This window comes from Marmota marmota, unplaced genomic scaffold, assembly GCF_001458135.2.
Source record: "Marmota marmota marmota unplaced genomic scaffold, marMar, whole genome shotgun sequence".
Classification (NCBI taxonomy): domain Eukaryota; kingdom Metazoa; phylum Chordata; class Mammalia; order Rodentia; family Sciuridae; genus Marmota; species Marmota marmota.
The window spans coordinates 42,980,482-43,007,675 of record NW_025999932.1 but is presented as its reverse complement, the minus strand read 5'-3'; the positions used below and the strand labels follow the sequence as shown (position 1 = coordinate 43,007,675).

At 38.3% G+C, this 27,194-nt stretch overlaps 1 protein-coding gene across 6 annotated transcripts in view; it reads right to left on the bottom strand.

Annotated features, from left to right (window-relative positions):
- Positions 1–27,194, bottom strand: part of Enox1 (ecto-NOX disulfide-thiol exchanger 1) — a 443,331-nt gene that overhangs the window by 223,517 nt on the left and 192,620 nt on the right. Inside the window, exon 1 of one of the 6 annotated variants that reach the window (XM_048800954.1) lies at positions 14,302–14,507. The exons of 4 other annotated variants lie outside the window; for them this stretch is intronic. In XM_048800954.1, the coding sequence (XP_048656911.1) occupies positions 14,302–14,359 (58 nt within the window). In that variant the 5' untranslated portion in view covers positions 14,360–14,507. Of the gene's footprint in view, positions 1–14,301; positions 14,508–27,194 lie in introns of those variants that run through there. One more of the 6 variants, XM_015484322.2, reaches the window with a different exon arrangement.

The window sequence follows — 27,194 nt, the reverse complement described above, 5'->3', positions numbered from 1 at the left end:
AGCCTTCACTGGGATTTGATAGCCCATGCAGCTGTCGCCATGCAGTCAGATCCAGCCCTCCTAACTGACATCATGGAGCTGTTGCCAACCTGGTCACCCCTCTAATAGAAATGCCTGTTCAGGGTATTAGTAACAATAAGATAATAATTTCTCAGGAGAATTCAGAGAGGGCTTAGATCTGTGCTCATATACTTTGAAAATGTGCTGTTCAGATAGATGCAAGGATTGAGAATTTACAGCAAAGGATGGAGGAGCTCTCCCTCTGGTCCTTTAGCTTTTGCCTTCTGACTGGTAGTGTACATCAGCCTCCTACCCACCACTGCCCACAGCAGCTCTCTAGGGAGCTTTGCTCTTCCTTCTCTGTCCACGCCTCCTTCCTTTCAGGTCAACATCAAGACTCATCTCCTCTAGGGCACCTTACAAGACTAGCTCTTGTTCCCCCAAACTCCAGAAGTCCCCAGGGGGCTTAATGTGGAATCCCAAACCATTGTTTTCATTTCTAATAGTTAGATTAGCTTTGAGCCATGAGAAATTGAAGTTTCTGAGGATTTAAAAAAGGGTCAAACGCTGGGATATATTTCAACCAAATACATGTTAGGAAGAAGTATATTAGAAGAAAACTCTAGGATTTTGCTGATATTACTACTTAGGGTGAGAATGAGTATTGAGTGGTAAATAAAAAAATAAGTAAATGGTGTGAGACAGCAAGAGTTATGAAGCTTCTATCTACCACCAAATCACTGAACAACTGCGTTCTGAAAAGCAGTGTTTTATAGGGTCCCTTAACATTTCCTCTTTTTTGTGTGCACAATCTTTTTTTTTCCCCTTTTGGATATCTATTTGTGTTTTTCTTCAATTAGTTTTCTAGATGTTTAGAGGCCAGGGGCAATTTGAAATTAGAAACCTCTTCACATAATATCCTGTGCCCAGCAGAAAAGAGTCATGACAAGGATTTGTCTGGTCACTGGTGATGATGATATCTCACCAGGAAATACTATTTGCTTTCCTCCATGGTCATTCTAAAATGAAACAGATGTGCCATGCAATGGAGCATGCTGTTGTAGCCTGGAATTCTATGACCTGGAGCAATGTGAACCAGAGGACTCTGTGGCACTGTCCGCTGGGAACCCACCTCACCACTGCAAAGTGTTTAGGGGTAATGTGGTCTGTGGGGCCGAACATAGGTTGGCCATCTGGACTCATTCTATTTTGCAGCATAATGTGCATGGTCCCCTCTAGTTCTTGCCCTCAACCGACAAAGCCATCAACAGGGTGAGGAAAAAAAAGAGGCCTCAGGGAGCCAGCTCCTCCTCTCAACTTCTTTTGGAACCTATACTTTCTGCTTAGCCACTGAACACTGTCACCAGCTATTATGATTTATATAAGGTGTGTCTCCAAAAGCTCATATGTGAGACAGTGCAATAAGTTTAGAGGTTGAAATGATTGGGTTATGAGAATTTTAACCTGATTAGTGCATTAATCCCCTGATAAGGATTAACTGGGTGGTAACTATAGGCAGAGAGGGTATGGCTGGAAGAGATGGGTCACTGGGGCATGTCTTTGGGGTATATATTTTGTCCCTGGTGAGCCAGAGTAGACTCTCTCTACTTCCTGAGGGCTTGTCCTGAGCTGCTTTCTTCCTCCACATTCTTCCATCTTGATATTCTACCTCACCTTGGGCCCAGAGTCCAAGGGAGCCGACTATCTTTGGACTGAAACCTCTGAAACCATGATCCCCACAAAAAACTCTTTCTCCTCTAAAATTGTTCTTGTCAGTTCTTTTGGTCACAATAGCGAAAAGGCTGCCTAAAATACCAGCATTAGGTTCTTTTAAATAAGAACCTTTAAAAATGATGCCTGAGACTTTGGAAATGTATAGGGATAATTATGACTGAAGTGCTTCAAAAATAAAACTAATGGTACTTGTACCACCTACATATTTCATTTCTGCTTTAAAAACATAAAGTGTTCATGGGCTGTTGGGATTTTGAAACTTTGATCATATATGCTTTTTTTATATGGTGGTTAAGAAGCAAAATTCTGCTACTAACCCAGTCTCTACTTCCACTCATAAAACAGTGGGTCTCCTGACAACTGAAGGGACCAGCAATGGATGCTGAAACAAACAGAGGAGTCGAGAGAAATATTTATCATAGAAGTTAGAGTGGTTAAGGGAGAGGAAAGATGTTACTTCAGTCTGAGGTATCAGGAGACATTACAATCTGCAGAATACAGGCTGAGTGTCACAGGATAAAAAAGTCCCCGCCAGGAAGAGTGGGGGAGAGTGGGCAGGTAGCTCAAGCAGGGAGTGGGACACAAGTATGTGAAATGGGAGTGTCAGAGGAGGCTGCTAAGGGGTAGAAATGCTTATCTGCTATCTTAACATTTCAGTGAAGTTATGCAGATTATATTGGTGTCTGTATGTACATAATGATAATGGTAGAAAATGGTAGTTTTATTCTTTAAAACGCTGCTTTGAGAAAATGTCAAGGGATTTAAATTCGAGCTTCCTAAGTACAATGTTTTCCCACATAAAGATGCTGGTTTATCAACTAGAAAACCAAAGTGAGCCTCTTTATAAAAGATAGCCTGAAAAGATTAGGAAAGCCTTGACAATATAAACATGCACTTACCAACTCGTGAAATACTAAAACTAGGGTTTACTGTTCAAAGCACAAGGAGAGCATTTTAGTAGAAACAAAATAAAATACATTTTTATAGCACAGAGAAGAATCTTAGAATTCATTAACCAAGAGACCAAAACAACACACAAGATATTGTATATTTTAAGAGAGCTTTAAATAAAGTCATGGAGAACAGATTTACAATGTTTTAATTAAACCAGGGTAGGAAGGGCAAGAGTCTGTTCACAACCTCTGATGACAAGGAAGAACTATATAACAGCTTTCATATTGAGTAGCTGCAAAAACAGCCAATAACAGAAGAAATAGGACAGAGCTCTTAGAAGAATCTTATGATACAACCTAGAGTCCACAATAACCAGGACAGAGAACATAAACTAATCAGATCCATACCACCGATGAATGGAAAACATTTTTAAAAGTTCAGAAAAATATAAGTGTGATATAAATACATAACTAACAGTTCTAATAAGCATTAAGAGAAATTCAGAAAAATAATAGTTTGCTTATATGAATAGTCATACCCCCAGCGAAAGGAAAGGAGACGACACTACAGAAATGTCTGCCTTTACAAACACTTCTCTGATGAATTCTGATTCTAAAAGGATACACAATAAGTGGAAATGCAGATACAAGAGGCAAGACAATCACAAATATATGAGGAAAATCCTTTAGTATGTTAGTTTGACAGGCTTAAATCCAGAAAGACTAGGATCACATATATCGAAACAAATAACAAAGGTAGTACATAGAACATAATTTAAAATATCTGAAAAGGAAGAACAGGAAAAAGTTCTTTGGGGGAAAGCCATTAACAATGAATAGCAAAGATGTCAGAATTGTTTGTTTCATTTTGTGTTGTTCCTTGGAGGCAAAATCATCCATAAACTTGGAGGGATAGAATTAAAAAACGTTGTGGAATTTCAGCTGAGGTGGTGGTAGAAGTTGGGATGGGGAGACCCTAGAGTCAGCATCATATATTCTCAGAATGAGCCAGAATAAGCCCCCATCCTGAGACAAACATGATTTGATGCTAGGGCTGATGTTTCCCAATTTCCTCTCAAAAACCTGAGATGGTAGCAAGTTTACCAGGATCCTATCATTTGAACTTGAGAACTTGGGACAGCTTTGAAAACTGTTTACAATGGCACTAGAATTTCAAAGAGCTGGTGCTTGTTTTAGATTGACAATGATTGGAGAAAAAGATACAGGATGCAAGTGATCTTCATATATAAGAAGGAAAGCAGATACAAAGGATGGACTACATCAGTTAAGTAACGATCCAAAGAGTAGAATGAAGGCTGATAGATAAGGGTTCCATACTGTTCTTTCATTCCTTTTCTCATCTATTCATTTAGTCAATGCCTATACTGTGCAACTCATTTTAAGTTCTAGGCAAACAAGAAGAAGGGAGGCCCAGATAGCTAGGTCACTATACAGGCAGGTACTTAGATAAGTGGGTAAATTAATTAAAACACAGGTTAATAGAAACAATGCAGAGGAAAACCAATTAACTTTGCCAGTGACGGTGATTTTAGATTTTCTTGAAGGATGAATAAAGGTGAAAGTTGGTGGGAAGGGAAACTGCAAAAGAATAAAAAGGTGTTTTAGGCATTGATAATACTATGACCAAAAGCACTTAGGTGGGAAAAGTATGTGGCACAGTTAAGAAAGCGAATATTCTTGTTTGGCTGAAGTTTGTGGGACAAATGGTGAAATGGTAAGGACTGACGCTGGAAATATAAGCCAGGCTAAGAAGTTTGATTCCCACAGGCAATGTGGACCGAATAGAGTATTTTAAATTGGGAGTGACAAGATGAAATTTGGAATTTAGAATGATAATTTTTACTGTGAAGTGGAGGGGATCCCTACAGGGAGAGACGTTCTAGGAGGGTTCATCTTTGTGGAGATAATTACTGGACACCAGGCAAGATGAAGCAGTGGCAGTGGAGGAGAGAGGCAGTGTCTTTGAGGGAGATTTCTGGAAGAGGTGGGCTTGCTGAGCAAATGGAAGGTGGAGGTGACCGGGAGTGAGTTGCAAGCATAACAGTGCCAACTAGGTGATGGCTGTGTTAATGAATGTGACACAATGAGAGCTACTATTCTGCATGATTATTATGCACTAACTGAAAAAGAAACAATGAAAAATAGAGTAAACAACAACAAAAGAAATGCAAAAATTATTCTCAGGATTCTTGCCCAGGGGACTTAGGAGGATAAAAACGGACTGTTGAAGGCATGAGAATAGTTAAAAGATTAGAGTAGTTCAAGGGGAAAATGTGAGCTTTCTGTAGAGCAATTAAGTGCTTTGATACTGAACTTATATAACCAACACGAGCACATGTGTCCCCCAGTGGCTACTGGCTTCTCTCTGTAGCCACACAGCTGGCCTGTGTGCTTGGCACACAGTGGTTCTCAACCTTTGATGATCACTGGAATAACTCAGTAAGTTTTAACAAACACATATGCCTGGTCTCCACCCCAGGGAGCTTTTGCTTTAGTGGGTCTCATGTGGGGCACAGGCATTTTTAAAAACAGTTCTAAGAGAGGTTCTAATGTGCATCAAAATTTGACAGCCCCTACGATATAGTAAATAATTGTTCCATAAATTAATTAAAAGAAAGGAAAGGGGAGAAGGCTGCTTAAAGCGTACAATGATAAAGCTGTTGGACTTTCTATGCTCAACAGTGTACTATGGGGCAGAAAGTTTGAAATTGGCCTTTTAGGTCCCCAAACTTCAGGGTCCACAGATGCCTTGAGGCAACATTTCTAGTTTCAACTCTTGCAGACAGAGCACTGCCTGAGAGATCACTGGTTTGACGTGATGCATCTTTTCTCAGTTTTTTTTTACATTTTGATGCTATGCTGTCTTATACCAACTAGTCCTTTAAATTCCTACTTTTTGTGCTCTTGTAAGTACATATTTTTCTCCATTTACTTTTTCCTCAATATTTATTTCTCTTACTAGACTGAAGTCTCATGCAGATAGGCATTTACTCACCATTTTGTATTTAGCATTGATCCAGCAAAGCACAGGTATTTTATGAATATGTGGACCAGATTTTCCTTGTGAAAAACTTTAGCCTCCATTCCATCACTTTTAATAAGTTTATAGACCTCTTCATGAGTGTATCTGAGATGCAGAAATGGGGCTCAGAAATAATAGAAATGTATACAACAACAGACAAGAAATTTTTAGAGGTTTGAGCTGTAGTTTTTTTTTTAACCCTGAGGAAACTTTTTGGCCCATGAAACTTTCGATGGTATATAAGATAGTCCTTACATCAAAATATTAAATTGAAAATGTGGACTAGATAGCTAAAGGTGAAATAGTTACAGGTGTTTAACCTGAGAAACATAATTTAAACCCTATTGCTATCCCTCGTGTAGATCTAAGAAACCTCAGTCTTGGAGCTTGATGGATCTGGGATATTCCTATTATTTGTCTAATGACCAAGTTTAACAATTTGATATAGAACAACTGAATGAATGAAAAGGTGAACTAGTGGGAAATCCAAAGTACATACCAGTTAAGTAATGAAAGAAGTGGAAACAGGTGACTAACTTTGAGAGCCAGAAATGTTAATAATCTCTGTATTAACTGTGACTATAAATGTGGCTTTATTGTGGTTGGAAAAGTTAAATATTTGCTGCCAGTGCTTATTAGAATATTTTACTAACTCATGAATTTTTTTAGACATTTTACTGTCCTGAAATGAACATGAGCCTATTCATTTATAAAGTTATGAAAATCGGAATTGTACTTCACCTAAAATTTGCCCAATACTACTTATTATCTGCTACCATATTCATTTATGTATTTCATCTAATTCTCACAAAAACTATACTGTATCAGGACACTAAAGATTAGCACAACAATATATACCTAAAACTAAGAATAGGTGTTAATTATAATGAAAATCACTGAAGTATCATTTTATCCAGGTGAAAATGCCTATTTTATTTACAAACGCACTTTTTTTTTAACTTTTATTTTATTTATTTATTTTTTTACTTTTACTTGGTGTAGGGATCAAACCAGTGCCTCATGCATCTTAGGCAAATGCTCTACCACTGAGCCACAAACCCAGCCCCTACAAAAGCACTTTTCATGTAAATATTAAATATGAACCTCAATTATCACAATGATAGAATACTATGTTCTGACTAATAACTAAGAAGAAATTATTGTTTCAAGTGATGTTATTAAACAGATGTCAAAAGTGGCAATAAGATCACAATGAAATGAAGTGCCTTTGGATACAATATACCAAAGTTATATAACTTTGTGATATATTATATCATTATATAATATCAATTCAATCTAGAGAGAATATCGGACAAACCCAAATCAAAGACATTTCACAAAATAACCAGTAGTACACTTCAAAAATGCCATAGTCACGAAAGACAAAGACAGATTGAAGAATGGTGTTACTGCTTTCTGCTAATTCTGATATATTCAGATCATCATTCTGAAGATCAGTGGTCATTACAAAGTCCTGGATTTTTAAATGTAGAGTGCTTGCCTCGCACCTTATGAGGCACTGGGTTCGATCCTTCACACCATATAAAAATAAATAAATAAAACAAAGGCATACTGTCCATCTACAACTACCAAAAAGAAAAAGAATTGGGAATGATTTCGTGTCGCATCCAGGATATTCAGTAAATTCTATGAGGTAAGCTTGTTAATATATTATTTTCAATTCCCACTAGCCATTATAATCACTAAAAGATTCCCTCTAAAGTAATACTCCAGTTATATGAAAATTAGATCACGCTAAGGTAAATTTACATATGTCATTTCTTACTAGGGCTGTATATTTTTCTTAATCAGCACCTTAACTTGAATTATGAGAATTATCACAGTTACTTCCACATTTCCAAACAAGAAAGATGACAAAAGTAAGGAAAAGAGAAAGGGAACAAGCAGGAAGGAAATGGAACTACTTTGAAACACACTGACTAATCCTGGCTGACTACCACAGGCTTCAGGCTAGAAGGGAGCATCCTGGTTTGAGTAGATTTAAATTTTTAAACCATGGAACAGGTCAGATGCAGCTTTTTTACCTGGAGGCCTTGCTCCAGAACCTTCCTGCCTCAGGGCAGACTGCAGGTCTGCTGGTCATGGTTACCTTTAGGTACGTGTAATCTTCAGTCAACTACTTGGCTCTGCAGGTTGTGATCCCAAGGACAAGCAATAAAATTTGGAGGAGCTCTTATAATAAGGTGGAGGTGTTCTCCTTAGGTATTTGTTGGCATGAGAAGAGACCCAGCCAATAAAAATATTTTTAAGGTTGAGGTAAAAAGGGGTATATCTGTTTAAAATAAGTTTCTAATAAATAAAGATCAGCTTTAGTACTTAATTAAAATTGGATGGAGGCATACATGTTGGTTCAAATGTGTTGTTCCTGATACAAATGCTCAGACACGAGAAAGATCTCCTGGGAAATTAAAAGGCCTGTATGAGGGGAGAATTGAACAGACCAGAGACCCAGAGCATCGGCACACAGAGCTAAAATAAGCGTAGATGCACTGAGTTTGACTGATTCTCAAGCTCTTCCCAGATCTCAGATTAGCTGGGTATTACTGCAGTCAGGTCTCAGCTGTCCATGAAAATGAGAACACATTTTAAAAGCTGCATTTGAATTTTAAAGGTACTCAACATTTCTAGTATTGTTTACCAAAAAAGGTCAACACTGGAGTGTTTTATTTATGCGAGGCAGAACCTCAGTCTAACAGCACTAGGCTTACCACGTGACATATGCTGAGGATGTGTTAAATTCGTAGTTCCAGAGCCAAGAATATTATTTTTCAACTCAGTGAATGCATTATTAAAAGAACTCTGCTGTGCTCACCACCATAAGATAGGGCAGTGGTGACCCTGAATTCTGAAGTAAGGGGACACTAACCTACTGACTCACTGCCTGTAAACTCTAATGACCATGTCCCCAAACCCATATGCTAACTCCATACCTCTCTCCTAATCTCTTTTGGTCAACCTAGGAAAAAAAGAAAAATAAAAACATTTAAATAAAATGCATATAAATCTTCAGTTTCAGACACAAAATTTGGGATCCTTTGGACAATAAGTGTTTTGCTGAGATGTATGCTTAGTGTCCTTTCCTGGATCTGGACAAGCATTCATATCAACCCCAGTTGTTCTTGCAAATCAAGAATACAGAGTACTGATTCCTTCAAATAAGATTTGTGTTAAAATCATTAAATGTCCATGCAAGTGATTTTTTATTAACTGAACCAGAAATAATACATACCCATTTTATGACAGTGAAGGGAATTATTAACTTTAGTAAGCCAAGAATATCTGTAATATAAATACTTTTTACACAACCAGAGATATGAAAAATTGTGCTTTATATGTGTAATATGAATTGTAATGCATTTTGTTGTCATATATAACAAACTAAAATAAAAATATTTTTTTAAAATGAGAATCACAATTTTAAAAAATCTTCTTAGGAATAAATCCAGAGTTTTAAATATACTGTGGACAACACAAAACTAATGCCAAGAGAATACAGAAACGCTTTAATCATTTATACTCTATTCTATGAAAGGCAAATCTTCTGATAACTCCAGAAATTTTTCTTTTTTATATAAGTGTTCTTTGTTTGGAAAAAATGTTCATCTTTTAAGCAACTCCCTTAGTGCATCTTACTACATAATTTGATTTATAGATGTTAAGATTTGCATATGACTTTTCCATATACTTCTCTTGCATAAAGCAAAGTAAATTTGTGACAAAAAATTAAGTATGGAAAATAAACAAATGACCAGAATCCCCAAATGCCTGAAAGTATATGCCTAGTTTTATCTAATACTTTCATTTAAAAATAAGAATATAAAAATTTTAAGTCTTAAGGATATTTCTGAAGACTATGACTTTTAAATCACACTTTACATGATATACCTTCTGAAAACTCAGAATCTTAATATTAAAAGAGCTGGTGCTGAGATAGTTTGATTCAATTCCATAAATATGTACAGAACTCCCAGGGCACAGTGTCCACTATGCTCCACAGAGATGATACAAGATTGATTAGGCACTATCCACTGTCCCTCTTGTCCACAGATGGGCTGTCAGGACAGACATGTGTATAACTTGGTTGTGATATACTGGAGATCAATGTTATACTCTAGTCAGATAAATAAGATCCTTTGGCAGACCAGGATAAAGATTGAGGATTCTGGAAGAGGACATGGGCACAGGGAGGGTAATGGCTCAGCCAAGGAGGTAACATCTGAGCAGAGCCTTCAAAGATGAATGAGATTAGACCAGACAGAGGAGAGGTATTCCAAGTAGAGAAAACAATCAGCTGGCACATGCCAACTTCTTCACATTAGACTTTTTTTTTTTTAAGTGTTTTCTTTCAAAAAGTTTAAGTTGGTAATGTTGAACAAAAGAAAAAGTCTCCAGATGGTTCCTTCCTGACTTGCTGTTCTTCTCCCAAGGGCTCAGGAAGTTTGGGAAAATGCATGTAGTAAGTGGAGGAGAGGACTTGACCTTTGTAGACACAGAGCAAGTGAGAATGCTGCGATACTGAAATGCAGAGGGGCAGCAGCACAGTGGCCCGGGAGAGAGGAGCACTGCGGCTGCACAGAGGCATGGAGAGGAAAAGCCCATGGCAACCACATCTTTTTCCAGTCTGCTTAAAACACAAGTTACATTAGTCTTCTTATTAAAGAGCAGCTGCTTTACAAAGAAGTCTGCAAAGGGCAATCAGCTACAGTTCTGCAATGGCTGTGCTCTGTGCTGGGACCTGCCAGCAGAAGGGAGGACAGAGGGAGCCCCATCCTTCTCTTCAGCTCTTTAATCACTAGTATAGTAAGAGGAGACGAAGGTTGGCTGCAGATTGCATGTTTGTGGTGTGTTCCTCTTCTGCCATGGTGGGGGGTGAAAGGGCAGCCAGGTCTCCTGAAGGGAGGAAGGACAGCTGGGAAACCCCTTGCCTTCTGTCTAGGTGAAAAATGGGGGAGACAGGACTAGAAGCCCCTGGGTTCTAATGCTCTGTGAAGGGGCTGGGGTACAGGTGCAGAGCTTAGGAAAAGGACAAGACTTTCAGCTGCTTTGCAGTGCCTAGGAGCTAACCAGTCTGGAGTTAAAAACCTAAGGGAAATTTAGGTTAACTAGAAATTTCTATTTTGCTTATTTCCATTTAATAAAATAAAATTCATTCATTCATACTGGTAGTTAAAAATGAGTGTGTTCTTAAGAGACAGATAAAAATAATCTGGGTTATGTTCATTGTTTACTTCTGTTGGAGTCATCTGCATGTAGACCTGAGTTGTGGGAGGAATGCATTTAGGAGAGCATGCCTTAGAGATTTAACTCTTGGCATTATTTTCCATACTAAAGAAGATGGCCCCTTAGTCACCTGCACCTCTTCTCTGGGGGTATGGGCCTGAGGCAGGGGTAGGGACTGAGTGCCCTGGGCTCAGGATACGTGAGCCCTGATTTGGTCTGGGGTCTGCTACGCCCTCACTACATCAATTTGTGCTGTTCACAGTTTTCTCATGTAAAAATGGAAGAAGAGGGTTTGAGATTAGACATTTTTCATGGCTGCTTCCTGCTGCAATGTTCTGTGATTCCACAGAACAATATTATGTCCTATGGAAACGTTTTCCTCCTCCTAGGTTTTGTATGTGTAGTTTTTTAGAGCTACTGTTATAACAAAATGCCCCATCTAGTGTCAAAACAGGGAACATGGTCCAGGAGTGCAGAGCGAGGAATGGCGCTTAGAAGGATGGCGGCTTTGGGGCTCAGAATGGTGGCTGGCATAAATGCAGCCCACTGGGTCTTTGCTATACCCCACTGACCGCACTTGGATAAGTGGAGCATGTTTTAAAAGACTGTGTTTTACAACTTTTTGTGTGATGTACTATACCAGCACAGCAGGACTTTTTTTTAATCAAGGTTGTACCACATAATCTTTCTTATCATTTTTATTGATATCCGTCACCATGAACACAATTGAGCCTCCTGGAGATGGGCATGGCTGTCAGAGGGCAGCAACTTCCTTAGAAGAGATTCTGGGTGACCAGGCACTATAGCCATGGAGCATTTCACTGAGCCTCTGGGAGTTGAGCAGGGTTTTAATCATGTCACTCTCTCTTTCTCATCACCTTTTTCTCAAATGCGCCCACAAGGGCAATGTCTCTGGTTTAACACTGACCGCACACGCAGAGAACTTTCCAGGTTTTATGTCATCCTGGCCCTCTTCTCACTCACTGCAGTCCCAGAAGTGAAGGGACCAAGGGAGAAACAGATGTAAATACTGGGACAACACAGGTATCACTGAAGCAAATGATCATCTTCTTCCTTCAGCATTTGTCCTATGCTTTTTTTTTTCTTTTCATTAACTGCCAGGGCAATTTAATTAAAATTTTTTATATTGCCATATAAAAATCACCTCATTTTGGAACCTGCATTCCTCTCGAAACCCAGGCCAGCTCAGTGGATATTTGTGGAGTGTCTACTGTGTGCCAGACACTGTCTTAATGATGTCTGGGCTGAAAGAACAAAATGAGCCCCAACTCAGAAGCTCTCCATCATGCTGCCAGCCTTGCTCAGAGCCGTGTGGCCTAGATTACCTGAAGCATGCGCTGCTTGTGACTGGAGATCTCAGTGGCTAGGGATCTTCTGTTTTCTGTCCTTCCACTTGAGTCTCCTGTTGGTTAAACCCCTCCCCACAGCTCCTTATCTTTGAGAATGCTTCAAGACTATGGGGGTTCTAACAACTCACCTGCTTGCTAACCTGCATTGATCTTCTTTAACTGGTTGCCTCTGTGACCTCCATTACTAGTCCTCCTTCTAGGCAATCACAGAACTCTACTATTTACTAGTACCATCCAATGTCACTATAGGTTTTGCAGGCCAGTGTCATCTGCCTTTACTATGACTCCACATCCCTAGGTCAGCTTGGTTCTCATATATCCCAAAGTTCCCTTAACTCCTACATCCCACAGTCCCATGTTCCTGCTCCACAATCTTCATGCCCTCAGGTAGAGTGATGGTCTCCTCTCACTCCTCCTGGTCAAACCCCAATCTCAATTCAGGTCTGGCAGCTGAGATAATCATGAGTACAACTATTATATAACACAAGGAAAATGTTGAGAGATACAATTGGATACTATAAGCTTCTTCAAGATAGAGAAACCATTCAGTTCTAACAAAGCTATGAGATTGTTTGCTACGGAATTCTTGAGGCAGTAGAGCCTGGGAGTCTATCCCAGGGGTATGAACCACAACAGGATGTACATTCCCACCCACCCCAACCTCTCTTCATTCTCCTTCTGCTGGCAACCTCTAGACTTTTTGAGTTTGGCAGGATGTGAGAGACCCTTGTAGATAGCTAATCATTCATACATAAAAGCAGGAATCTGGTCTGGCATCCCTGGTGTTTGTATACATGTGCATAAAACAGAGAGATATATAGATCCTTAAATGTGTTGCATCAAAGCTGCCATCACAACTCTAAGAATGTAAGGCTGTTAGTGAAGGGTGTAAGACTAGATGTTTAGAATATTTATTTATTTATTTTAGTAGTGGGAGCTATTAGAGATGTATGGAACACGAAGATCAATCAAGGATCTATGATTTTTCAAAGTACTATATTAAAATGTGGGTAATATTCATACAAAATCTTAAAGCACCTCTCTAAAATAGTCATAGCAATCAATCAATGTTTTTAATTAAGCTGAAATCCATACACAGATGTAGAAATGCTTAGTCCCAGCTGTGGTTCCTGACAGTCATCCTCAGAGATAAATTTCCACAATAGGTGTTTCAATTAAGACAGTAATATTTGTCAAAAGGTAAACCGTAAACATATAGCCCCTTGAAACACTATTGAACAAGTGTAATTTATGCTGTAGTTGGTGCACCGCATTTTAGTACTGCTTTGATTTTATCAGCATTTGTCAATTAATCAACGTGAACCTTGTAAAACATGTTCTCTTATTAGTGAGAACAGGCAATTGCTTGCAGACTTTGAAGGAAAGGTCATTTAATAAGTTGCTAATTGTTCAAAGATAGATTTAAATTTTAAAAAAAAGGTATACTCATTATTACTGTACCCAAACAGGATACTGTATATGTTTAACTTGGCCAATTTAAATATGGTCAATGGTTTCTTTTTTTTATTTTTTACTAAACAGCAAAGAAAGATTAAGACATAAATTAATCTAACTTTGGGGTTTTAAATTTTATTTTAAGAGCCTCTTATTGTCATTTTTGCCAGTTTAGAGTTATGAGCCTCAAGGCTATGATTATAAACTTACGAACTATATTTCATCGGCAAAAAGTGAGGAGAAAAAGAGAAACAAACAAGAAATGGAGCAGCACAAAAGGACTATGCAGTGACAATATTCTATTTTTTGTATTTGCCTCAATTCATTCTTCATTTCTCTAGATGAGATGTCAACTCCCCACTTCTGACTGCTAGTTCATTTTCAGGTCAGTGAGTGAGAAAGAAGCTGCTGTGTCAAGGCCCCTCTTTGGGTAATCAGTGCATCAGCGCACTTGTCAACTCTCCTGGCAATCAAGAAAGCATCTGAACTCAAGAGTCACATCACCACCAGCAAGCATTCTGCAGCCAACTAAGGTATGCAACTGGGTTTAAGATGTGCAACATACCTTGGAGAACAATTTCTACAGTGGTGTCTGCAGGGCTGAATCGAGAAATCCGTACCATCTTACAAGACTCACAGGAACTTAGGATGAGATGGCTTGTCCTAAGGCATTTGTTAGAGTAGGAATTTTGCAAAGAGTTTACAGAGACAGTTTGTTGAATGGTGACAAGTCTTACCGGATCCCGACTCAACAAACTGCTTTGCTGCAGAGCCCCTTTTATAAGAGTTAGGAGGCCCAGGTTGCTCTCTGCCTGCTCAAACTGGCTCATCTCTCCATCCCATTCCATTCCGTTCTCAGTTCCAAATAAGTCACTATTTCAGGCACATTTCCCTAAGCAGATGCAAACACCCTTTTCCAGTGCCAGACTCCCTTGGGCAAATTAGGTTTCTTGGAAAAGGGTCAAGGAGCAATCAGACACCTACTAGAAACAAGCTTGTAGTTTCAGGTGATGTTGTCATTCATGTAGACTACAACAACTCAAATTTTAGACACTGGTTGGGAAATAATGCTGAATATGATAGGAGTAGGTATGGGGAACAAAATCCTGATATCGGCAGCCAAAGTTTCCTTTCATTGTCATAATACATGGACTTATTTTTTTATGGGCACTAACCTGATGGTAATAAGAGAATGGAAAATTTCCTTTTTAATATTTCTAATTCAAAACTGCTAAACAAATTTTAATTTCTTAGTACAATTACCATAAAAGAACTTTTTATATACATATATAAGGAGAAAACCATCCTACCTAACAAACATGGAGTGTTTCTGAAACAGATACTCCTTATATTTCTGTTGTTGTTGTTGAATCAATCATAAGGAGAAAGTCTATTTTATGTTCTTTTAATATTTGCCTGTATTAACCTCAGCCTTGTTCGCTTTCTTCCACATATTCAGATTCTCTCCAAAACAGAATCGACGAGTGGTAAATGCAAATGGGGGAAGGAAAGCTGCTTGGTGATACCAAGCCGCAGGTAATACCTGCTTCCTGGCAGGAGTTGTTTCTATCTAAAACATACATACCATGTTAAGAAGCCAGAGGGAAAAATGAATGGATGTGGATGGCAGGTTTTCATTTGTTTTTCTGACATCTAAGAATACTGTAAATAAGTTCATGTGTTTCAATTCAAACAGTTCCGTTATCTTGGAGGTCTTAATCATTTGTAATAGCAGTTTCTGAAGTGTTCAAAGTGTGTGCTTAAGGAGTATTATTGGCATTCAACATAGTCATAGTACATTAAGCAGATTTACAGCCTAAAACGTGGTTATCCTTGATCATCTTCATTTAAAACTAAGTTTAGGCTGATGGGGTAGCTTAGCATTCTCCTAGTGTTTCAGCCTGTTAGTTTTGCTTTACCAGAACATCTGGCTCTGCTGGGCTCCTTCACACTGTTCCAAATGAACCTACAATTCACAAGATGAAGTGGGGGCAGAGGAGGACGGCAAGGAAAATGCAAGTAAGAAGTGTAGAAGGGCAGCCTTTTTAAAAATATGCCTGGGGCTTCTGGGGTTGTTACCCATGGTTCCCAAGAGTTGGGGGGGCACATCATGTCATTTGGGTCCACATGGGGAGGTGCCAGGGTTGGTCAGGAGGCAGAGAGAGTAGGGGGAAAATGTGGACAAATGCCTTCACTGTGGTTTCCCTGGGAAAGAATGGGTGACGCAGGTAACCAGGCTTAGGATTGGCTAGTTGGAATAATTTCAGCAGGTCCTGAGAGTGGTTCCTAGTTATCCAGTACCTGGCTTTGGTGACCTAGGTCAAGAAGATAGTGCTCCAGACCACAGGGGGCTAACACAAAGAGGCATGTGGGATACCACCAGGATTGGCTGGTTTGAATATCTATGGCCAGCTCAAAGGCAAGATGTTTGCCATCCCCAGCAAATAGCTAGGCCTGGAAGGGACAGTCCCTCCTCAAGCCCAAGTCTGCAAGCCCTCCACATGTTAAAACATCATAGAATAGAGAAAAAAATTTAAATATAATTTCACAGGTAAAGAGTTTCTCAAACTTACAGTTCGGAGAAAACACCTGGGTATGTGCTAGATATAGATTCTGAATCATCAGATTGGGTGGAGGCTGAGACGGTGTTTCTAATAAACTTCTAGGAGATGTTGGGACTACACTCTTGAATAGTCAGTGATAAAACTGTTGCCAGAAGTCTTCTCTCTGGGCCAACTTGTACCACAAAAGGAGCTAACATTTATTAAGCTCTGCTGAGAGGCACTGAGGATACATACTTGAGCTTGTTTTCACCAGATAACAACTTTTTTTCATAAGAAAATTTACCCCAATTTCATAGATATGGGATTGGAGATTCAAGGCAGTTTAAGTGACCTGCCAAGGTCACTTAGCTATAAGTTAGAAGATACAAATGTATCTGGCCTAAAAACCCATTTTCCCCATTGCAACTTAAGTGCAGATGGCACTACTTTGATGGAAAATAAAAACCATCTATTGGTAAAAAATTCATAAAATAATAATAAGTTCAGAGACATAAATAGTGGCCCATTTATAACCTGGGAAAGAAGAGAAATTCTGAACAGTATTCATTATCTCAGGATCAAAAATAGATAGTGGGGATTAAATAACTGATAAGTTTACCACAGACATTCCCAAAACACTTGCAATGGGATTCCCTATTAAATGCATGTTTTATATTTTAAAAGTGATATAAGTATGCAGTAAAATATATACAATAAAAAGTTAGACTTCCTCCTAAACAGTCCTAGTCTGAGTTCTGCTCAGTAAGCCTTCTAGGACCATTCTGTGCAAATAAGAATATTTTTCATGCAAATTAATTCATTCAGGAATTCCAAGGAGCTGAGGGTGGGGGAGGGGAGCAGTAAACAAAACACAGTCCATTATGTATCTTACATTCCAGTAAGGCAATTATGTATGTATCCGATGAGGACAAGTAGTGAGGGAGAGGAGTGGATGTTTGCAATTATAAATACAGCTGTTAAGGAAGTCCTCTTGAAAAGGTGATATTTCACACGAGGCATGAAGGAGGACTTCCTATTCTACACCTCCTTTTTCCTTTAGAAATACATCAGTAATTACAGATCCACCTTATTCTTTTTAAAGGCTCTAGAGTACTATACTGTTCATATGTACACAATAGTGCTGGGCATTTTGTTATTTCCATAATAGATATTGGAGATTAATCCTGTCATAATTTGTTAGATGGTCATTTGAGTGGTTATAAAGAGATTTGGGTTTTGCAATATAAATCCTGATTAAATAGAAAGGGCCCTAATGAGGTGTAAGAAGGTATAGATCCAAGTCCTATCTGTGCTGCTCTCTACCTAGGTGGCCTTACCATAGCATTGAGAATCTGTGGACTCCCCTTCTTTGTATTAGTGCTCTACCCTCATGAGAAGTTTCTCTTTCCCTTTCACCTCTTCAGTGACACTATTGTCATGAGGCCTGTGGTGCTGTGTAGGGGCTTCTCCACCTGCAGGCCTAGGTGTCATCTTGCTTGCAACATTTCCTCAGTGCCAGCATACCTGTGCCGCTGACACAGTTAAATACAAATGTTAACTGTCAAGCTGACAAGCTTTCCATATTCCCCTTGAAGGAAGCATAAGCAGAAATTTCAGGGAACAGTTTACCCTCTGGGCACTGTGCCTGATCTCTCTCACACAGAAAACACAGGGGCTTCCTTAAAATATATAAAAAAAAAAATCTTTACTTTCCAGTAATATTTATTTATGCAGATGCAGATGTTTAGTGCTGGACCATATGACTGAACAGATTTTAATTTAATGGAAGATTAGATTATTCATTTAATTAATGTCTGAGGTAGTCCCTGGAATATATCAGCACTCTTCCAGGCACTATAAGAGGAAGAAATATCAGTGAATTGTTGTTCCTGCCCTTGTCACCATTTTGGATCTTCACAAAGACAGGACACATGAAAAAACACCCACCATCATTCACACCAGTGTGTGGTAAGTAGTACCAGAGGCAATACAATAAGAACTCAAGGAAAGGGGAGGATTCTAGTATTTGGAGGCCATCAATGAAACCTAAACAGGTAACCTGTCCAAGGGATGAGGTAATACAGGGGAATTTGGATGAATGTGTGAGTGAGTGTGTTTGGGAATGTGTGTGCATGGAAGGTGAGCAATAATCATATGTGAAAAGGCCCAGAGAGGGAAAATACAGACTTCATAAAGGGAACACTGAGTTTCCTTTATGGCTTCAGTACAGAACGAGGGGAGTGAATGTAGATGACAGGAAATGGTTGGAGTAAGAGGGTCCTGAGTCCCCTACTTCGTTACTATAACTGGAGTAAATAAGAGAGTTCTGAAAAATATCAAGGGAAAAAAAATCACCTTCTTCCTCATTTTTTGCTTTTTTTAGGGGTATGAAAAGTTGTGTACTTTAGAAATAGGATTTTTCCATTTGTGATTCTAGTAATTTTTTGAAGGCAACTTAATATTTATCAATGTACCATTTGCCAATAGTTTAAAAAGGTAAATGGTATGATAAGGCCTGTAACCAAAACCAATAATCTCTTCTCTACTACCCTTCCTGCTCCTCAGAGAAAGGCATTTCATGTTTTGTTTTTGTTTAATCATGAAAAACATTTATATGCTGGGGCGAGTAACATCTTACACAAGTAAGACTTTTGCTCCCACCAATTGTTCTCAGTTTGGTTAATCCACAGTCTTGCCCCACGTGCTGCAGGAAGATGTTAGGCCTAGTACTTTAACCCACCCTAACTTCAAAGAGGCTGAACCCCACAATGGAGGAAACTACTCTTAACTTTTGGTTCTGATATTCGCTACCCGAGATTTAAATACCACGTGCATATTATTTCTTCAATTATAATTTTTAGGGATTTCCTCATATGTTATTATCATGCAAAATGAGAAGAATCTAGCACTCATACCATCATCACCTCCCAATAAACTTTCCTCCCCCGTTTTTCTTGGTTTAAAAACCATTTGGGGATTAAATCAATATTCTATGTTTACATTATTTTGACCATGTAATCTTATTCACTATTGAGGCAAGTAATGTAAGTGTACACTTTTTATCTTATCCAACAATTTGTTTTTCCTTTTATTGTCTTTTATCCTATTCTCTTTTTTTTTAACCTGTTTTACTAATTGTTTCTGAATGATTCAAAGGAACTACAAAACCCCCATTAAAATCACTATTTTTTTAACATGATCAACCCAACCAGTCAATCTATCTGATCCATTTGTTGCACAGCCTTCCATCTAGTCTGTTCGTTCTGGTGGGTTTCCAGGCCAGCTGCCTATCTATTGCCTGGGGCTCCTTTTAGAGAAAAGGTACATGGGTGATACATTTCTTGAGACCTTGCATGTCTGAAAAATGTCTTCATATTCACAGGTGTTTGACAGCTAAGTTTGTAACAGATTTCTAAGAAGATGGCATTTTCTCCCAGATTTTCCAACTGTATTTCGCTATCTTCTGGCTTCCAGTACTGAAGCTACTGGTATCCTTAATCTTTTACATGTTACTTGTTTTCTTTCTTTGAAGGGTTTTGGGATCTTCTTTTTAATCCTATGGTTCTGAAATCTCATAATAAAGAACCAGAATGAGGGTTTTTCCTCATTCATCGTTCTGGGCACTTTCTAGTTCCTTTAAATCTGAAAATTCCTGCTCTTCTCACTGAAACTTTTTCTCATATTATTTTTTGATACTCCTCTCTCCATAGTTTTTTCCTTTCTGGAACTCTTTTGGTAAAATGCTGGTTGATCCACCATTGTTCTTATCTCCATCCCACCTCACCTTCATCTATGCCTGTTAATATGCTTTCTAGGAAGTTTACTTGACTTTATCTTCTATACTCTGAATGACTTTTTAAAAATATAAATTTGAAAACTTTTTATTTTTTTATTATGTTTTAAATGAAGCTAGATATTTCCAGTAGAGCTTCATATCTCCTCTTCAATATCTTATTTTCTTTCTGATTATTTCTTTTCTATAGAATGCTCTTTTTACTTCATGAATAAAATAGTTTTTCTCATCTTTCTGAAGATATAATAGGGTTTTTAAAGCCATTCTTTACTTCATGAATTATCTATCTCTTCTCTGAGCCCTGCTGGCACCTCACCCTCTTGCTGCTGCCCTGCTTTGGCCTGTGTATTTTACATTGAGGACTATCCTCAAATAATTTTTGACCCCTCACTACTCACTTACATTTAAGACCTTTATATACCTATGAATAGAAAATATAAATTTAACAGTGAGGTAATTTCTTTGGGCCATTTAGTTTTTCCAAATAAGAATCTTCTAACTCCTGCCTAGAGCCATTCCTGGCTGTGGGTGCCCTGGGAACAATGTGGAGAGTAGTCCAAGATGGTCTCACCTGTTCACTCTGTGGAGTTTCAGCCCTCCCTTGAGCCTAATCCCTGCGTCCAGAGCATCTCTAATCAATGCAGCCCAGACTACCCCTGGAACCCCTAGAAGGGATGGGAATTGGGTGGCAGTGTGAAGTAGAGAGAGGAACAAGGCTAACTACTTCATGTATCATGTTCTACCATTAGTAGCTGCTCTGTAACTACCTGCAATCTATCCCGCCTTTTCCAGTCTCATTCTGCTCACCTCTCTAATCCTCTAGTTCCTGTAGGATGAATCAGTTGGCTTCTCTCCAAGTACCTCATGATGTTGATCTCCTTCCATAAGTTTATCATTTTCATACCTGGTAAGCTGGTCTCCTGGAAGCTACTTGCAGTCAGCCACTGAAGAGTGGCACAGAAAGCACTTATAGGCAATTAGGAAGAGCAATATGAAAGTGGAGAGAAAGAAGACCTTGGCACCTTGACAGAGAATTAAGGAAAATATTTGACTCTGGAGCAATTTCTTCACCTTTCTGGATCCATTTTGTTTAACTACAAATTTAGAAGGTTGGTTGTCTCTCCAACTATCCATGATAAAGAATTCTGACATTAGATCATTTTGCCATTCTTGAAGCTCCACAGTACATATGCAATTATGCAAACTTACTTGACTGAAGACACTCCTCCTCCCCCCACCCCTTTTAAGCAATACTTGATAACATATTATGAAAAATCCTGTATTTGTTAATCTGCAACTTTCATTTTAACGTGTTTTTGTGAGTTTTACAACTTTTGCTAAATGTTTTCATTAGGAAAGAAAGGGAAAACATAATATTTTAAAATTCTTATTTATTGATGCTTTCTCCCATAGCAGCATATAAATTTTAGAGTGGGAGAAAAATCTATCATGATTTAAATGAAGCTAGATATTTCCTGTAGAGCTTAATATCTCATCTCTGTAGCACCATCAATATCTAGGACAGCTGAACACCAAACCATTGGCTGAATGGTTGCATAGTTGATTTGATTTGGTCATGAACACAGTCAGATTGCTGGGACACATCTGGCAATTTTGGCAATCAATGAAAGAAATGAATCAACCATGTAGTGATCAGACTGACTGCTCAGTGATCAATGTGACCAAAACAGAAAACAACTGTGGGATAACGTAATCCTTTGGTTGCAATGGTATCATGGGCATTCATGATGGAATACTGTTTAATGCTAGCATTATACATTAAACTGCAAGAACTACTTCTGTTAGTGAAATACTTTCAACTTTTTATATCAATCTACTGGCATTTATCTGAAATGAAGAAACTTTGCTAAATGTTACTAGGAATAAAAGAATGTGCAGCAGAAAAAAAAGATACAAAAATTCTACCATAAAAAGATCTAGGAATCAGATGTCAGCTATCAGTAACTTTCCATATAACCTCCAATAAGTCTTTGTTTTCTCACTTGTAAACAAAAGTATCCTCAAAGATCTTGTAGTTTAGTTGATTACATATACAAATTTGGAATTTTCTCGTAATGCCTACTAACATTAAAAAACGAATAAATATTTTGATGTTCTTTAATTAATTACATGCCATAAAGCCCCCTCCTTTTCTTTAACTCAGGAACTCCATAAGAACCTGGTGCAGTGTTATCCTTTTCTAGATGTGTCTCTTTCCCCTCCACTCTACTAAGTTTTTAAAGTCTTCTAATTATGTGCATCTTTTCATTTAAAAAGTCTACCCAAAAAACACACTTTCCTTTTTTCTCAAATGGAAATTTGTCAAAAGTCAATTTTGTCTCATCCAAAAAACTGTGTGTGGCAATAGAGGGACCAGTGGTCCTACTTTGCCCAGCACTGAGGGATGCCCAACTACATGGCACTTTCATGTTAAAATGGGGATAGACCAAGTTGGTGGGTCACCTTGGGTGACAGCCTGCGAGAAGACTAGATGTGGCATGGATATACCATCACTGAGTTGAAATGTCACTCCTCTTATTAGAAGTACTCTTCTTTCATTGCTAAACAGCTGTAGAAAGCAATCAAACACCAGATGGATGATGTATTTAATGACCTTTAAGTTTCCTTTATACCAGTGGATTTCAGTTCTGGCTGCTTAGTAGAATCATCTGGTTAGCTTTTTAAAAATTATATTACTCCCTGATTCAGTAGATCTGAAGGTAAGTCCCTGTCAATGGCATAAATGTTTGAAGTACCCTAGCTGAATCTCATGTAAGCCTCTGAAACAATGTTTTACACACACTGATATTCAAAAGATAGGTCTAGTTAAGAGCTATTCACGACAAAGATAAATCTACTTAAAACTTCTTGCTTTTTATATACTGCATGCAAGTTTGTACTTCACATATAAAAGAAATTAGAATCCACAAACTGACTTTATTAAGTTATATTTATTCACATAGAGTTTGTGCTATGTAATTTTCTCCCCTGTTGTGTTTGCATCCTGAGCACCAATCATCACATCTATTGATATCATTTTTTAAATAAGAAACCATAAGGCTGAAGATTCAGCTCAGTGGTACAGTACTTGCTTAGCATGTATGAGGCTCTGGATTCAATTCCTAGCACCATGGGTAGTAAAAAAAAAAAAAGAAAAAAAAAAGAAAAGAAAAAAAGAAAGAGAAAAAAATGTTTAGGCACAATGGCACCAAAAGATTTAATATTCAACATCTCTAACTTCAAGGAACTATCTTAAAATATATGAAATGGGTCTAAATGACTGAGGTGAATGTACTGAGTAGGTAGGATTTCAAGAGGGCCAGGAGGACTGTGTAGTATTCTAATTAGAGGACCAGACAGGGCATTCCAAATAGGAAGAAAAGCATTGGGGGCAGGTAAGAAGCAACTAGACTACCAAATTTAAATATTGCATATCTAAGTAATAAAGTTCATATCTGAGGAAAGCAGACCATATATAAAACTGTATATGAAGCCAACTGCTGAAGAAGGAAAATATTTAGCCCAATCACCTTTTCAGTGATAACCACTTAAAATATTGCAAAGAAGAATTAGGCAGGCCAATGATACATAGTTCAGCATAAGCAAAATGACAAATTTGTTCTTTAACACAGAGATTAAGTCACTCAACAATAACAACAACATAGCCCCGTCCCTTTCATGCTGGTCTCAAGGAGGGGACTTGATCACCCAGACCCAGAGGCAGATGCTATACAGAACCCTGCCAAATCCCTGAGGCTTCCACTTTATCTGAGCCATGAGGATTTAATGTTTAAAGAACAGATTTAGAACAGAAATCATGCAAGAGATTCGTGCTATCTTAAATGTCACGTTATATGATTAATCAATCACTGATTTTTAAATTACTTTTATAATGTAATGGCCTTTCCTTTAGATTTTAGAATTAAAGTACCTCTGCTCCATTTGTCTTTGCCTCCTAAAATAGGCATATTTTTCATATTTTTTTTCCAATATATGGTCTCTGTGCAAGATATTAACTAATGCCAATAAATAATCTGGGTATGTGTCTACTCAGGAAGTTGGTTGATAAAATTAACATTTAGAAGTACGCACCACTGGTTATTTCACACATTATTAACTTATATTACAATTCAAATAAGCTTACAGCTGGCAAAAAAATCTCTTCTGTAAAGTGATCTCAAACATAATTGGCTTAATCAGAGATAAATTAAATTAGGCAGCCATGCTCACTATAGCATATTAATTCTGTGTAGTTATTAAATACATTTTCTTTTTATCGGTGGTGTGAACAACATTTTAGGTAAACAAATTCTTTAAGAAGCTAGCAAATAAAGTTTGTTTGAGATGCTGTGTGCCTGACATTTTCCCATGCCTTCTTAAAAATGATAAATAATCTTTTCTGCTAATAGTGGCACTAGTTTAAGTCCCTATAAATGAGTCAACTTCACTCCCAGGCAATTAAACAAAAGAACAGCAGACAAAACTGCCATGTGTGCTGCTGGATTTTTCCAAAGGGAACTTTTTCTATGGCAATTTTAAAAAGAAGGCCTTAGCAAGTGATATCTGGAGTGAGGTTATCCACAAATAAAAGAGTGAATATTCATTAAGTTAAAAAATTGGTGCAACTCTTTTTCTTTTTTGGTTGACCTATGTTGCCTTGGAATATTCAAAGAAGGAAAATCTTAAGGCTGATAGCTATTTTATAAACAAAATCATAACACTGGCTCTTTCTTTCCTTAAATGGCAGTAGTCTAAACCAGAAAGCTAGCACATATTCCATTGGCTCCGAAAAATTCTTTTGTAAAAGAAAAGTTAAAAGATATGCCTCAGATTTTACACACCACACCCTACATGTTCATGTTAGCCGCCTGATGCACTTTTGCAATATTATCTTATGGTATTATTAATCAACCAGGCCCTTTCATTTCTATATCCAGAAGTAATTCACAACAGTAGGCATGACCCCCAGCCCCTGCAAGTCTGAGAAACATGTTTGACATTCTTTGTGCTTTGCACATTTAAGACGCAACGTAAGGTGACAAGAACATTAAGCTGCCCAGTGAGCAAAATGTGAAACTAATCACTATCTGTTCCTAGCTGTGGGTACAATAATTGGCAAATTAAAATGCCTGAGAATGGCTGGGCCACCTGAATCAGAAAGCATCACCTTGGAATGGTTAATGAAGATAAATGTATGCAACTAGCTTTACTGACAACTCCCTCAAATACCAGCAGACTGAAAAAAAAAAAAGGCAACCTCACAGTACCTTCTTTCTTACAAGCCATGTTAAATTTTTGTTACTTAAAGGAAAAAAAAAAAAAAACTTAATCGGGTTCCATATCTCATATATGCATACTGGCTGAATTCAGACTTCTACTGACTTTTGAAAAGTCAATGCTTTTCTTTTAAATCTAGCCAACTGAGATCAGTTTCCTTATTAGTTATTGAATTTGTTGCTTTGTGACAGCTGGATTCAAATAAATGTAAAGGTTACTGAAAAGAAAATAACTTCATTTTAATAAACTTGCTACCATTCTTCACTCATTCATGCATCCATTCGTCCATTTATTTGACACTTACTGAGTATCAAGCCAGGCACAGTGCTTGAAACTTGGTATCTCCCTAAGGAGCGGTTGAGCCCTGATCCCCATGCAGGCAACTTGGGATGCTGCTGCACTACTGTGGAGATTTCAAGACTTAAAGATGTGTCACCCCCCCCTCCCCCGCTCCATAGCCTTTCAAGAGAAGACACTTGAGTTGAACTCTAAGATGATTTCTGAAGAGATTTTTGAGGGTGAATGTGTTTGAGAATAACATTCCAAGCTGAAAGGATGGGACATGCAAAATAAACAAGAAGGTCATGGTCTGCTTGAAGCAAAGAGATTGCCTTTAGAATATATGAAGGCAATAAGTACAGGAGCAACAGGCCAACAGACAGGGAAGACGAAAGCTGGGCCAGGCTGAGAACAGGAAGGCCCTGCAAGGCACGTCAAGGAATCTGTGTTTAATCCTGAGGGCAGTATTTTTCCGAACACATGCTGGAGAAACCTGAGGTTCTGGGAAGAGGAGGGCTAAGAGCAAGGGGAGGTGGGGCAGTGGGGACTCAGGCCCTAAGCCCCTACTTCAACCACATTAGTTTTGCTAAAATCTGTTGTGTCTATTGGGCCATCCTCTTATTACCACTGTTTTGATTACTTTTTACTTTGGGACAATTTTAGGTACACAGAAAAGTTACAAAGATAAAAAAAACAGAGAATTCCTACACGCCCGTCTCCCAACTGCCCCATTTGTGAACATCTTAGGTTACCATGGCTCGCCTGTCACAACCAAGAAAACAACACTGGTGCGTGACCCTTAACTAAACTCCAGATCTTCTTTGGATTCCACCAGTTTTTCCACTAATATCTTTTCTCTGTTCCAGGATCCAATCCAGGATACCCCCTTGCATGAGTCATTGTGTCTCTTTAGGTCTGTGACGGTTCCTTAGTCTTCCTTCTCATTACACTGAGTCTTGAGGAGTATTTGTCACATATTTTACAGACTGTTCCTCTCTTTGGGGCTGTAGATGCTTTCCTCATGACTGGCTATGTTTATTGGGAAGAATATCACAGAGGCAGGGTATGCTTTTCATCATGCCACACGAGGGGTGAGCAAATGATACCAACATGAATTATTGCTGGCGACATAAACCTTGGCCAACAGGTTAAGGTGGTGTTTAACAGGTTTCTCCAGTGAAATGTTACTCTTTTTCCTCTTTTGAAGCCAGTCAATAATACAGCCCACATTTACAAGAGAGTCAGCTTCATTTTGTAGAGAGGAATTCTGCCTTTACTATTTGGAAGTCTTCTAAAAGAAGATTTGTTCCTTCTAGTCCTTTTATTTATTTGTTTGATCATTTATTTATATCAGGATGAACTCAGGTATATCTTTTCCTTTGGGTTGTAATCAAATACCCTGTTATAACTTTTTAAGGTTAATTCCTGTCTCCTTTTGACATGCCTGCAATCTTTTTAAGTGCTTTAATTTTTTTTAAGGACATATCAGGTACTCCTGGTTTGTCTTATATTTTGACTGCCCCAGTCATTGAACCAGCCATTTCTTCAAAGATCTCTAGTTCTTAT